This window comes from Aquarana catesbeiana, linkage group LG11, assembly GCF_042186555.1.
Source record: "Aquarana catesbeiana isolate 2022-GZ linkage group LG11, ASM4218655v1, whole genome shotgun sequence".
Classification (NCBI taxonomy): Eukaryota; Metazoa; Chordata; class Amphibia; order Anura; family Ranidae; genus Aquarana; species Aquarana catesbeiana.
Genome location: NC_133334.1, coordinates 221140829 through 221155974, shown reverse-complemented (window position 1 = coordinate 221155974; position 15146 = coordinate 221140829). Strand labels below are relative to the sequence as shown.

At 40.8% G+C, this 15146-nt stretch overlaps 1 protein-coding gene across 2 annotated transcripts in view; it reads left to right on the top strand.

Annotated features, from left to right (window-relative positions):
* Window positions 1–6527, top strand: part of NUDT22 (nudix hydrolase 22) — a 69247-nt gene extending 62720 nt beyond the window's left edge. For both annotated transcript variants that reach the window (XM_073605361.1, XM_073605362.1), the window contains exon 6: window positions 6245–6527. In XM_073605361.1, the coding sequence (XP_073461462.1) occupies window positions 6245–6346 (102 nt within the window). In that variant the 3' untranslated portion in view covers window positions 6347–6527. The remainder of the gene's footprint in view (window positions 1–6244) is intronic.
* Window positions 6528–15146: the final 8619 nt, after the last annotated feature.

Below are 15146 nucleotides of genomic sequence, written 5' to 3'. Positions count from 1 at the left end.
TTTTCGGTGAGCGGGGACACAGGAGGGGTGTGTGGCTCACCTTGAAGTGTGGAGCACAACTGCACTTTGATTGGAGCACATTTGCACAATGTATATGGACGTGTTTTTTGTCATTTGTTTTTTTTCACTCATTAATTTAATTTGTTTATATTGCGAGCGCCGTAATTATATATACTTTTTATTCAGCCAAGTGAATAGCACTTTGTGTACAGCAGCTGCATTCACTAGCATTACTAATTTGCCCTCACTTCTAGTGTGTGTATGTATGTGTGTGTAATATTAATATAAATATATATATATATATATATATATATATATATATATATATATATATATATATATATATTATATATATATTTTTTTTTAAGCTAATGCAGCCATCACATCTAAGAAAAAGATTAGAAAGAAGTTTGCTTTTGGGTTTAATACTGCTTTAAAATTAGAGAAAAAAAGGCCACACAATTTAGGCTGTTATTGATGAAAGCCAATCAGGTTTCTCTTTTTTTATGTTAAGGGAAACATTAAACCTGAATTCCGATTGGCTGTCATGGGCAACATTTTTCAATGTTGTGCTTGTTTTCTTTTGATGATGCATGAACCCAGTGTATTTTTAGTATCAATTTTGTATTAATAGTTTAGTGATTAATATCACTTTAAATTGACCGCTAATAAGCATTCTCACACTTTTTTGGTGGACGTGGTGAAGTCCAATTTTGAACAATCAATTTTCTAAAAAGCAAGGTGACACTAAGCCCTGATCCTTAATTAACTAGATTTTCCAGACCATTTAGATGCCCCAATATACAAATACTTGAATTACTTACAACATTTGCTTCACAAATAGTATTAATATGTTGAACAACATCTTTCCAATATCTTATTGACTTAGGACATCTCCAGATAAGGTGAATGAAATCTCCCAGAACCTGTCCACATCTAGTACAATTAGGACTGTCCCAAAGCCTTGCTCCGTGAACTGAACTGAAATTTCTATACCTGCTATGGACAACAAATAAATGAGTTACTGTCTGAGAGGCTTGTATTGAGACAGAGGGGATTTCCCTTTTGGTCCTGTTCACACATAGTATGGTGATCTGTGTTTTACCGCACTGTAAGAATGTAGGTCACTGCTAGGCCACACCGAAAATAATCTGAGGTGGTATCAAAAATTTATCACGCCAACAGATTGCAGCATGAGGCTACACGCACAGTCACAGGGAGCACCGACCTTCATAAGTCAGTATGCCAAAAGACATTGTCCTGTGTACATCGGGAACTGTGAAACTTGTGCTATTCTGACCATGTGTGTTACCATGTCTGCCATTTCATCATGGACAGCAATGATGTCGGTGGTGACAACAACGGCGATGCTGCAATGAGTCATTCGAGGTGTTTTGAGTGGCTGGCATGCTTCAAGAGTGGAAGAACATCACTGGAAGACAACAAGAGATCAGAAAGACCTTCAACAAACTCAACCCCCCGAAAATGTCAGAACCATTCGGCAACTTGCGCATTGGAGAACAATCGCTCATGCCACTCAAAATACCTTGAACGACTCATTGCAGTATCGCCGTAAACTTGCCGAAGCATGTCAAGCGTCTCTGTGGCAGATTTGCCCAGTTTCACGCAGAATTTTACTTTTGCGCTTTGTTCTAACTTGCTGTCCATGATGAAATGGCAGACGTGGTAACGCACGTGGTCCAAAGTTGCACATTGTCCCGATGTACACAGGACAATGTCTTTTGGCACACTGACTTCTGAAGGTCGGTGCTCCCTGTGACTGTGCATGCAGCCATCTGTTGGCGTGTTACAAAACTAGCCTTGAAATGTTTTGATACCACCTTGTATGTATCCTACTCAAAATGCAACACACCCTGGAGGTGCAGGCCAGTGAGCTGCGGTAAAATGCAGACATTCTGCAATTTTAAGCAACGCACTAGACAGGATCGTACGTCGCTGTACAGCAGCGCATCACTTTGCTGTACAGTGGTATGAATGAAGTGTTAATTTTGCGCACTTCGCGTAATGTTTCTACAAAAAAAAAAAAAAAGGAGCTGTGTGATGTGTTGAAACACGTATCACACCACCAGCTCACTGCAGCCACAACAGACAGCGGGCACATGCTAAACTGCTGCGGTTTGGTGTGTGGCAGCTGTTTGTTGCTGTGTGAACTGGTCCTTAACCACTTGCCGACCAGCCGCCGCAGTTGTACTGTGGCAGAATGGCACGGCTGGGTGAAATGTAACGTCACTTCGCCCTGTGGCCCTGTGACTAGGGACGAGCACGAGCCGCAATGTAACGTCGCTTCGCCCTGTCGCCCTGTGACTAGGGGCGAGCACGAGCCGCCTGCTCGCCCACGTAGCCGTTGCGAGTGACCGGCGGTCGCGATCACCACCGGGCTCCCGCGTTCGCTCAGGGCACAACATCGCTCGGGACTTAGGAGTGTACTCACTTTTGTTTCCAGTGGTTTAGACATTAATGGCTGTGTGTTGAGTTATTTTGAGAGGACCGCAAATTTACAATGTTATACAAGCTGTACACTCACTACTTTACATTGTAGCAAAGTGTCATTTCTTCAGTATTGTCACATGAAAAGATATAATAAAATATTTACAAAAACGTGAGGGGTGTACTCACTTTTGTGAGATACTGTATAATGACTAAATCTGTGTCTGTAATGCATGTTCAAACCTTAATACCATAAATAATAACCTATTCGATTTTTCACTCCAGAAGTATATTGCCCTGTACACACGATCGGACATTCCAACAACAAAATCCATGGATTTTTTCCGACGGATGTTGATTCAAACTTGTCTTGCATACACACGGTCACACAAAGTTGTTGGAAAATCCGATCGTTCTGGAGCGCGGTGACGTAAAACACGTACGTCGGGACTATAAACGGGGCAGTAGCCAATAGCTTTCGTCTCTTAATTTATTCTGAGCATGCGTGGCACTTTGTGCGTCGGATTTGTGTACACACGATCGGAATTTCCGACAACGGATTTTGTTGTCGGAAAATTTTATAGCAAGCTCTCAAACTTTGTGTGTCGGAAATTCTGATGGAAAATGTGTGATGGAGCCCACACACGGTCGGATTTTCCGACGACAAAGTCCTATCACACATTTTGCGTCGGAAAATCCGACCGTGTGTACAGGGCATAAGAGTTTGGAAATTGTAGAGAAATGCTTAAATAATGCATTGCAATGTAAGTAAACCCATTAGATTTTAGTCGACTAAAATGTACTGGAGATTTAGTCAACTAAAAACGACTAAAACTAAAACAATTGAAGACTAAAATGGCATGTTAGTCAAGACTATGACTAAATCGAAATTTGCTGCCAAAATTTACACTGTGGGAGAATAAAATATTGCAAACAATGAACTATATATGAATCAATATCTACCTTTTTTTTTAAATCCACCGCTTTCTGAACACAAGTAAACTGAACCAGCCTGTGTATAAGTATACTAACACAACGTGAATATGAAGAATAGCAAGACTGCATGCCCTGAGTGTAATTGGCCCATTGTAGATCCCTTGCTGTATCTGGGATAACATGTCTCCTGCAGACTAGTTTTGTTTAAAAAGTAAAAAAATGACATTCCACTTCATGGTACCCCTATCCCTTTTACATTCCAATCCAAGAGACCACAGTTTTAGAAAAATTCCTGTCTCAAATAACTGTTCTCAAAAAATATATATTTTAAATAATAACGTATCTTCCACAATTCAAACTGCACAACATGCAGTAAGTATAAATTATAATGTGAAATAACATCATTCCCCATTAACAATAACAACTGCTCCAGCCTGGTCTTAAAAGCACCAAAAAAAGACAAAAAATATTTAGCACAGTTCATACCCCACAATAATACATAGCTTTATAATGTAAAAATAATATAATTCCCCAATAACAGAAGCCATTCTGACCAGTCTTGTGCTTGGAAGTTTAGGTAAATCTCCATTCACTAATCCCCTAGACAAAAACGAGTAGTTAACCTGTGCAGTGCGGGCAGAGAGTTTATTTTGCCCGGAGTTGAGCTTTAATCTCTCCAGTATGTTACTTGTTAGAATTTAAAGTGCTTGTAAACCCTTACATATACAAAGTGAAGTTACTAGCTTCAGGTAATACACAGAGATGAAATGAATCCTCCTACATCCATTGTACCTGTTTATCTACATCCGTCTTTCCCCGCCTACATTCATGCAAAGTGCAGAATTTACACAGGATCTCTTGGCTCTGATAAACAGGTGGCAGAGAGCTAAAGTTACATCAGTGAGGAGCCCTTTAAGAGCTGATTGGAGGGAGGGAAGACACCCCTCTTACACAGGAACAGAGCTGAGGCCGTCAATTTGCTGGAGTTCCCTTCCCTGTCACCATTTTTCTTTTGCTGTCAGGAAAACTTTTCAGAAGTGATTCATGCTGATTGCAGAGGAACAAGGCAGCAGACAGAAATAAAACTTAGTGTTATGGGTTGAGATATGTACATACTATATACAGTGCCTTGAAAAAGTATTCACACCCTTTGAAATTTTCCACATTTTGTCATGTTACAACCAAAAACGTAAATGTATTTTATTGGGATTTTATGTTATAGACCAACACAAAGTGGCTCTCAATTGTGACATGGAAGGGAAATGATAAATGGTTTTCAAAATATTTTACAAATAAATATGTGAAGTGTGGCGTGCATTTGTATTTAGCCCCCCTGAATCAATACTTTGTAGATCCAACTTTCACTGCAAGTACATCTGCAAGTCTTTTTGGGGATGTCTCTACCAGCTTTGCACATCTATAGTGAAATTTTTGCCCATTCTTCTTTGCAAAATAGCTCAAGCTCTATCAGATTGGAAGGAGAGCGTCTGTGAACAGCAATTTTCAAGTCTTGCCACAGTGCCACAGATTCTCAGTTGGATTAAGTCTGGACTTTGACTGGGCCATTCTAACACATGAATATGCTTTGATCTAAACCATTCCATTGTAGCTCTGACTGTATATGTTTAGGGTCGTTGGAAGGTGAACCTCCGCCGCAGTCTAAAGTCTTTTGGAGACTCCTAGCAGGTTTTCTTCTAAGATTGCCCTGTATTTGGATTCATCCATCTTCCCATCGACTCTGACCAGCTTCCCTGTCTCTGCTGAAGAAAAGCATCCCCACAACATGATGCTGCCACCACCATGTTTCACGGTGGGGATGGTGTGTTCAGAGTGATGTGCATTGTTAGTTTTCCTCCACACATAGCATTTTGCTTTTAGGCCAAAAAGTTCAATTTTGGTCTCGTCTGACCCCGAGCACCTTCTTGCACATGTTTGCTGTGTCCCCCACATAGCTTCTTGCAAACTGCAAACGGGACTTCTTATGGCTTTCTGTCAACAATGGCTTTCTTCTTGTCACTCTTCCATAAAGGCCGGATTTGTGGAATACATGACTAATAGTTGTCCTGTGGACAGATTCTTTCACCTGATCTGTAGATCTCTGCAGCTCCTCCACAGTTACCATGGGCCTCTTGGCTGCTTCTCTGATTAATGCTCTCCTTGCCCGACCTGTCAGTTTAGGTGGACGGCCATGTCTTGGTAGGTTTGCGGTTGTGTCAAAGTCTTTCTATTTTCGGATGATGGATTGAACAGTGCTCTGTCAGATGTTTAAAGCTAGGGATATATTTTGTTTATAACCAAACCCTGCTTTAATCTTCTCCACAACTTTATCACTGACCTGTCTGATGTGTTCCTTGGCCTTCTTGATGCGGTTTGTTCACTAATGTTCTCTAACAAACCTCTGAGTGCTTCCCAGAACAGCTGTATTTATACTGAGATTAAATTACACACGGTAAAGGGGGCTGAATACAAATGCACGCCACACTTTTCAGATATTTATTTGTAAAAAATCTTGAAAACCATTTATCATTTTCCTTCCACTTCACAATTATGTGCCACTTTGTGTTGGTCTATCACATAAAATCCCAATAAAATACATTTACGTTTTTGGTTGTAACATGACAAAATGTGGAATATTTTCAAGGGGGTATGAATACTTTTTGAAGGCACTGTAGGGATATGCTTTGTTCATATTTCATGTCTGAGGTTTACAACCACTTTTAAGTGCTTTCTTTTAGCTACATGTGTTATGTTCTTTATATGTTAATGGACTTTTTACTAGCACAAATCACTTTATCTGAAAAGGTTTAATGATGTAATCAGGCTCTGTTGCTGATGCAGCAATTTTGTGATTGATTTACAGGATCTGCTCACCATCGAAAGCTCAGAACTCTGGAAGGAGCTGTGTCCCTCAGCGAAGGGTTGTATGAAACTTTATCTCTTAGTACGAGAACAACAATCCTAGAATGAGCTTGAGACAACTCAAGTCTTGTGGTCTGTTTGAAGTAGTGAAGAACTACTTCATTTTATCCAACAACTTTCATAGTCATTTATAAAGTCTAACCTCCGTCATGATCAAGGACCCTGTAAATAAAACATGAACGTTTGTGTAGCGTTTACATAGGAAATATATATATATTTTTTTTTTAATAAAGAGATCACTGCCTGTTTTAGGGAATGTGAAGGGATCATATAAAATCCGCTCTTTTTAAAATTGTGACGGTTTCATGCTATTGTTTTTTCCCAGTTGCGTTTTAAAAAATCAACGTTTAAAGTAAGTAAGGTTATTAAGTTGACATTCCATTTGCCAAAAAATTGTGTGTAATAAACCCTTTTAATGGCATTTTTAAAATAAAATACTGCTTTCATTTTTTTTTTAAACTTTGTTGCATCTCAGTGCTGTTGATCTTCTGCATCCTCTTTGCAGCCACTTCACAGCTGCAAGCCCTGCAGTGTTCGCTTTCTCAGGACAGTTTTTCTGAAAATGATAGGTGATGATAGCTAAAAGGGCTGCTTGTAGTCACCTTCAGAAGCCAATGTGGCAATGCAGGAGCACAGACAGGGGAATGGCGCTGTCACTCTGACAAGAAACATCAAACAAGGATCTTAATGGCAGGATCAACAGATCATACATAAATTATATATATATATATATACAGACACATATGCAGCTTGATGAAGGACACGTGCTGTTTGAAACTGTGCAGTCGCTTGTAACTTTTATATGCATGAAGATTGAAGTAAAGGAATTAAACTGAGATTGCATCTCCAATTTTTTGAGATATAGATATATCTATATGTTTATCTAAAAAATTTGGAGATGCAGTCTCAGTTTAATTTGAATTCCTTTACTTCAATCTTCATGCATATAAAAGTTACAAGCGACTGCACAGTTTCAAACCGCAGGTGTCCTTCATCAAGGTGTGTGTGCAGTGAAAAAGTATTTTCCCCCTTCCTGTTTTGGTTTGGTTTTGTTTTGCTTTTGTGTTTTTTTTAGTTTTTGTTTTTTTTCATATTTCTCACACTTAAATGATTCAGATCATCAAACAAATTTTAATATTACACAAAGATAACCCGAGTAAATCCAAGATGCAGTTTTTAAATTATAATTTAATTTATTAAGGGAAAAAAAGTTCAAACCTGCCTGGCCCTATGTTAAAAAGTAATTGTCCCCTCCCATGCTGAATCATGAAAGAACTGTGATTACCACAATTTTTTTGGAAAGCTGAGTTAAATTTCACTTGCCACACCCAGGCCTAATTACTGCCAGACCTGTGGAATCAAGAAATCTCATAAATAGAAGCTGTCTGACAAAGTGAAGCATGCTAACAGATCACAAAAAAAAAAAAAAAAACACATGCCACAATCTAAAAAAAATTCAAGAACGGCTTAGAAACAAAGCAATGTACATTTATCAGTCTAGGAAGGGTTTCAAAGCCATTTCTAAGGCTTTGAAACTCCAGTGAACCACTATTAGCTATTAGCCACAAATGAAAATAACTTGGAACAGTGGTGAACCTTCCCAGGAGTGGCTGGTGTACAAAAATTACTCCAAGAGCATGATGACGACTCATCCAGGAGGTCCTAAAAGAACCCAGAACAACATCTAAAGAACTGCAGGCCTCACTTGCCTCAGGTAAGATCAGTGTTCATGATTCAACAATAAGAAAGAGACTGGACAAAAATGGCATCCATGGGAGAGTTCCAAGGCCAAAGACACTGCTGACCAAAAAACACAAAGGCTAATCTCACAGTTACCAAAAAAACATCTTGATTATCCCCAAGACTTTTAGGCAAATATTCTGTGGACTGATGAGACAAAAATGTAACTTCTTGGAAGGTATGCGTCCCATTACATATGGCATAAAACGAATACAGCATTTCATAACCAGAACATCATACCAACAGTCAGACATGGTGGTGGTAGCGTGATGGCCTCAGGCTGCTTTGCAGATTCAGGACCTGGACAACTTACCATAATTAATGGAACCATGCATTCTGAGCCCTACCAGAAAATCCTAAAGGAGAATGTCCAGCCGTCAGTTTGTGACCTTAAGATCAAGTGCACTTGGGTTATGCAGCAGGACAATAATCAGAAACAACAGCAAGTCCACCTCCAAATGGTTCAAACAAAGCTAAATTTAGGTTTTGGGGTGGCCTAGTCAAAGCCCAGACTGAAATCCAATTGAGCTGCTGTATCATGACCTTGCACAGGCTGTTCATGCTGGAAAACCCTCCAATGTGGCTGAAAAAACAATTCTGCAAAGAGTGGGCCAAAATTGCTCCACAGAAATGTGAAAGACTCATTGCCAGTTATCGTAAACGCTTGATTACAGTTGTTGCCGCCAAGGGTGGCACAACCAGTTATTAGGTTTAGGGGGCAATTACTTTTTCACATAAAGCCAGGCAGGTTTGGACAGCTTTTTTGCCTTGATAAATGAAACTATCATTTAAAAACTGCATTTTGTATTTACTCGGGTTATCTTTGTGTAATAATAACATTTGCTTGATAATCTGAGTCGTTTAAGTGTGACAAATATGCAAAAAAATCAGAAAGGGGACAAATACTTTTTCACAGCAGTGTGTGTGTGTATGTATATATGTGTATGTGTGTATGTATGTATATATATATATATATATATATATATATATATATATATATATATATATATATATATATATATATATATATAAAATATATTGTGGCGGTAGGACCCTGTGCGACCTGGAGGATTGCTGGTTTATGCCAGATTTTGGAGAGAAAGGCACGCTGTGTGCTGGGCTATTTAGTTGTGACCTGGCTATGGCTCAGGGTTCCACCCAACAGACAGGAAGTTTGTGTATGGGAGTCAGGTGGACTCCCATTCCTCCTGAGAGGAGTCAGAGGCTGCAGGGGGCAGCCAGAGTATGCATGTCTGCAGGAGGCAGATGTACTTGGTGACAGAGCAGCAAGGCGCTGATCAGGAGTAAGCTAGGCGAGAGCTTAACTCTAGGAAACTCTTTTGGGTCTGAGGAGCAGACCTAAGGCCTAGGCTAAAGGCCTGAAGCAGCCAGATGGCAAGAATGTATTGAGTGTGCAAGATACAGTAATGGTGGAACCCCCCTGCATGGGTACTGATGTCTTTGTGAACTTTTCCGTGCTTTTAAATAAAAGTGGGCTACCATGCCCTTAAAAATACAGTTTTGTACTGGCATACTCACTGGAAAACGCACCTACCATTTGAGTCTGATAACACCAATCTTAATAAATAAATATAATAATATTCACATTTTGTTATTTTGCAGCCTGAAATGAAGACAGACACTGTTTTTGTTTTATCCAGCTGTGATTACTAGTGCAACTTATAACATCCAAGTAAAAGATAAAGCAACATGTCAGAATTTTTATTTTTTAAAATAATCCAAAAACAGCACCCCCCTCATGTCAGTATTTTGTTGAACCACCTTCTGATTTAATTACAGCCTTTAGTCAGTTAGGATATGTCTCTACTAACTTTGCATATCTAGACTTTGCAATATTTGCCCACTCTTCTTTGCAGAACTGCTCAGGTTCAGTTAAATTTGATGGTGACCGTTTGTGGACTGCAGTCTTCAAGGTATTCCACTGATTTTCAATGGGGTTTAAGTTTGGCTCTGACTAGGCCATGTAAGGACATTCACCTTTTTATCCTTTCAACCACTGTGTGGTCATTTTTTTGCTGTGGGCTTTGGGTCATTGTCATGTTAGAAGTAGGGGTCGACCGATCTCGTTTTTCCAGGGCCAATACCAATTTTTCGGCTGCCTTTCAGGCCGATATCGTGTGCCGATATTCTGTACATTTTAAAGTGTTTTTTTTTTTTTTTGTTTTTTTTTTTTAAACTGTCCATTTAATTTTTTTTCCTCACTTTTATTGCTGTCACAAGGAATATAAACATCCCTTGTGACCGTAATAGGCAGTGACAGGTACCCTTTATGGAGAGTACTTTCTATATTTTAAAACTGGCGCCTTTAGGATGCCAGTAATCCGGAAGTGATGTAATGACATTGCTTCCAATTTGCTAGATCCGAGACCCAATCAAAGCCGATTTCGGCTTTGTTCGGGGTGCCGGCTGGTCGCTCTGGCCTCCCGGGGGGACAGGAGACCGGAGTGGCAGAAGACGGCGGGAGGGGCATCCCCTCCCACTGCTTGGGATAACAGCCGATCTGTTTAGCCGCAGACCTTTCTGACAGAAACGCAAACCGCAACAAAAGAGGTTTTTTTGTGGGCGAAGAGAACGTCCACAGAAGAAGAAAAGAAAGATTATCCCAAGAAGCACTGGACGGGTCACAAGGGGAAGCCGAAAAGTATCCTCCTCTTTGGCTCTTCTAGCCAAACCCCAAAACAATGACTACAGAATGCCAGTAGGGGGAAGGCTGGCTACCTTCCTACCTCAATGGCAGAAGACAGCCAACCAATATATTTTAGACATCATCGCAAGGGGTTACTCCCTAGAATTCAATTGTCATGCTCCATAGAGATTTCTATTAACGAAACTTCCCAGGGATCCCGAAAAGGCAAGGGCTCTTCCACTGTTACTGGGGGAGATTGTAGACCAGAAGGTTCTTACTCCAGTGCCAGAGGAAGAAAAATGAAAGGGTTTCTACTCGCACGTTTTTGTGATCAAAACAACCTTCCTGGAAGTTTCAACTAATAATCTAAAACCCCTGAATCAAGCAATACAATACAAGAAATTCCGCATGGAATTGATATTCTCAGTCAAGAACATTCTTCAGCCAGGAACCTTCATGGCGTCCATGGATCTCAGGGATGCCTATCTCCACATTCCCATATGAGAAGATTCCCAGAAATACCTGAGGTTGGCAGTGGAGATAGAGGGAAAGGAGTATCATTTTCAAAGCAGGGCTCTTCCTTTCAGGCTATCCTCGTCACAGAGGATATTTACCAATGTCCCAGCAGTAGCCCTGGCCCTTCTGAGGTTAAAGAGAATGACCGTAGTGCTTTACCTAGACAACCTGCTCTTCGCGGCACCGTCGGAAGTACAGCTGATAAAAGACTTGGTAGAAGCCCAACTATGGATGAAGTCGTTAGGATGGATTTTAAACATCGAAAAATCCAACCTGTGTCCTACTCAGAACATACGGTTTCTGGGATATTTGCTCAACTCCACAGAGCAGAAACCGTCCCTACTGGAACAGAAAGTTCAAGGCCTTACCAAGAGAGTGAATTCTAGACAGAACAACCTCCCAATATCCATCAGAGAGCTGATGTCGGTTCTGGGTCTGATGACCTCAACGATACCTGCAGTACAATGGGCCAAGTATCATCTGAGGCCTCTACAAACCTTTCTCCTAAAAGAACAGCAAGAGGATCTGGACAAAACACTCTTACTTCCAACCTCGGTGAAAAGGTTGCTCTGGTGGTGGAGGGACCACACAAATCTGAACCAGGGTCTGGCATGGAAAAACAAAAAGAAAGAACTGCGCTATACGTGAAATAACAAAAAATGACTTGAGTGCAATAAATTAATGTGCACAATAAACCCACAAAGTGTAAATCATAATAATTGTGATATAAAGTCCATAGGTGCAAGAAAGATGAGAGGAATCCTCTGGTAGTATCCGTGAGGGTCAGGAAAGAGAGTGGAATGACAAACGCACCCTGTAAGATGATCCTCCACCACCAAACATATGTGCTTACCAGATGGAAGGCACAATAAGGCACATCTCAGAATGATATCCAGGCACAATAAGGCACATCTTAGAATGATATCCAGGTCAGGTGGTACAAATCTTTACTAGATGATGCTACGGATGGGTCCTGATAGCCAGTATGCGATCTCCCTCCGTGAGCGTAGCTCCAATCACACATACCCCGAATTAGCCACATAAGGGTAGAAGAGAGGCAGCCATAGCGTAAATCCGAACAGGTATTTTATTAAAATAAAGTAAAAAACTTACAAAGCTGCAGTTAAAAAGAGCATTCGCCAAGCCGGCAAGCGAGCGCCCGTTCAGAGATGAGTGCGATGACGTCAGAGCGTCAACCTCCCGACGTACGTTTTGTCCTGTCACTGATGTCGTCTGGGGAGGCTATGGCTGCCTATCTTCTACCCTTATGTGGCTAATTCGGGGTATGGTGTGATTGGAGCTACGCTCACGGAGGGAGATCGCATACTGGCTATCAGGACCCATGTTTATAGGCTCTACATCCGTAGCATCATCTAGTAAAGATTTGTACCGCCTGACCTGGATATCATTCTGAGATGTGCCTTATTGTGCCTGGATATCATTCTGAGATGTGCCTTATTGTGCCTTCCATCTGGTAAGCACATATGTTTGGTGGTGGAGGATCATCTTACAGGGTGTGTTTGTCATTCCACTCTCTTTCCTGACCCTCACGAATACTACCAGAGGATTCCTCTCATCTTTCTTGCACCTATGGACTTTATATCACAATTATTATGATTTGATGTGGTTTAGATACACTTTGTGGGTTTATTGCGCACATTAATTTATTGCACACAAGTCATTTTTTGTTATTTCACGTATAGCGCAGTTGTTTCTTTTTGTTTTTCCTTGTTGTGCTTTATCCACAGTTGAACTGCAGCTACTTTTTGGGGTTTTTTTGATAGCGCAGAGTTTTTCTGTTTTTCAGGGTCTGTCATGGTCTTCCCTAATCTCACGGAAGTTGACCACAGACGCGAGCAGTGGTGAGGCTGCATTAATGGGCACTGGTGTGGCTGCGCTGATGGGCACTGATCGGGCTGCATTAATGAGCACTGGTGTAGCTGCGCTGATGGGCACTGATCAGGCTGCATTAAATAGGCACTGCTGTGTCTGTGCTGATGGGCACTGTTGATGCTGCATTAATGGGCACTGGTGTGGCTGTTTTGTCCTATGCCCAATAGTTTAATGTTTTTGCTTATGCTTTTTTTGCGCAATTGCGTATTGTTTATATACTGTTTTTGTGCGTGTTTTCAAAATGAAAGAGGGCTGGTCTGGGTGAAGTCCAGGGCCAAATTTTTGTCCCAGTCCAGCCCTGACAATATGCTGTATATATGTAAAGCGCTGCGTAAATTAGCGGTGCTGTAACAGTCCCTGAAATAAATAAATAGCCTGTTTTGTCTGTTAGTCACTGGACTCGTTCATGTCAAGGTTTGCAGTTAGTAAGAGCACAAAGACTACATCAGGCCACACAGTTCAGATGACAGTAAGCCCTGCAGGCATCATCCAGCCATTGGAATACGCATATTTTTTGGCAAGATACCAGCATAAATACGAATGTCTAGCAAGCAAACAGTAGATGCCTCCGTTCATAGTTAGGTTGAAAAAAAAAGGACACATTCCCATATGAGAAGATTCCCTCATTAATGAGTCCCTAAAAATTAAATACAATGGCTCTGAAATTACAGAGCTCAATTCTTTTAGGATCCGTGGGTGGATGCCATCAGGTCCAGGTGCTTTATCCACCTTTAGTCTGTCTAAATATTTCTGGACCATATCACTTTTGATCCATTGTGGATCATTTGGGGCTGTGTCAATACCACCCCCATTATGGACATAAACTCCCCCATGCTCTTTTGTATACACAGAGCTGAAGAAAGTATTTAATAAATTAGCCTTCTCTTTGTTCCCAGCCACCCACTCTAGTAGATGCCTCCCTTCCCATACAAGCTTATCTCTAGGGCAACATTCGCATTGAGACAAGAACTTTAAATTGTCTGATGGATCACCTTCTCCTAAGAGAGTGATCAGCCAATGGTGTCTGGCCTGCTTGTGTGACAGACATAAGCAAGATGGGGATTTAGATTCATATCCATATCCAGCTTATGGGAAAGTCTGCTCTAGTCACAGCTTACTATAGACAAGATCAGGCAGTCCTATGTGAGGAGACAGGCAATGCTGTTCCCTTCGATGACAAGACCACAGAGTTTTTGGCTGCTCAAAAAAGAATAATCATAATGTATCAATATCCCTGTCTACTCCACCTGATCCTCCATCCATGCTGGATAACTGAAAAGCAAGAAAATTGCTGTCGTGTTATAATTGATTTTATTCCATAATTTTTTATACAGGTATTACACCAGACCATATTTACAAAACAATTTACAGAAGCCAAAACATGTGAATATAAACTGATTGAGATCTCGAAGTGGAAGGATGTAGTGACTAAAAAGATGAGGAAATATGTATTGTCAGATTAAAAAAAATGTTAAAAGCAAAGATGGTAAAAAGTGTGTTTAAAGCCATGGTGTGTGATGTGGTCTGGCCGAGATCAGCACATCACACTTTTTTTTTTTTTTTAAACAAACTTTATTGAGATGTCACACAGACCTCTCAAAAAATGCCATTCATTTCCAGCCATGTGGTGTGGGAAGCGGATTGCCTTGCGCTGCGCCCCAAAAAATAGTGCATGCCGTACTTTCTTTTTTTTTCAACGCACAGTGCCTGTTCACCACCACAATGTGGGGCTGTGAATCAGGCAGATAGGGAGACAAAGCATTTTGCCTTATCACATGGTGGGACTATCCTGGAATAAATGTCCTACAGTTCCACCGCATATGGTGTAAATGTACAGTAACACTGATGGTCAGTTTTTCTGCCATTGTGGTAGGAATGAGAGGATTTGGGTATAAGAGTTTGGAACAGGGCACCATCTTTTAGCACACTATACAATAAACTGTTGCATATACTTATAGTAGTGTGCACATTATACAAAGTTCTTATACAGGTGGCTAACAGGACGTTTTCCAACCTAGAGGTTAGGGTAAAGCTGTCCGGAGACATT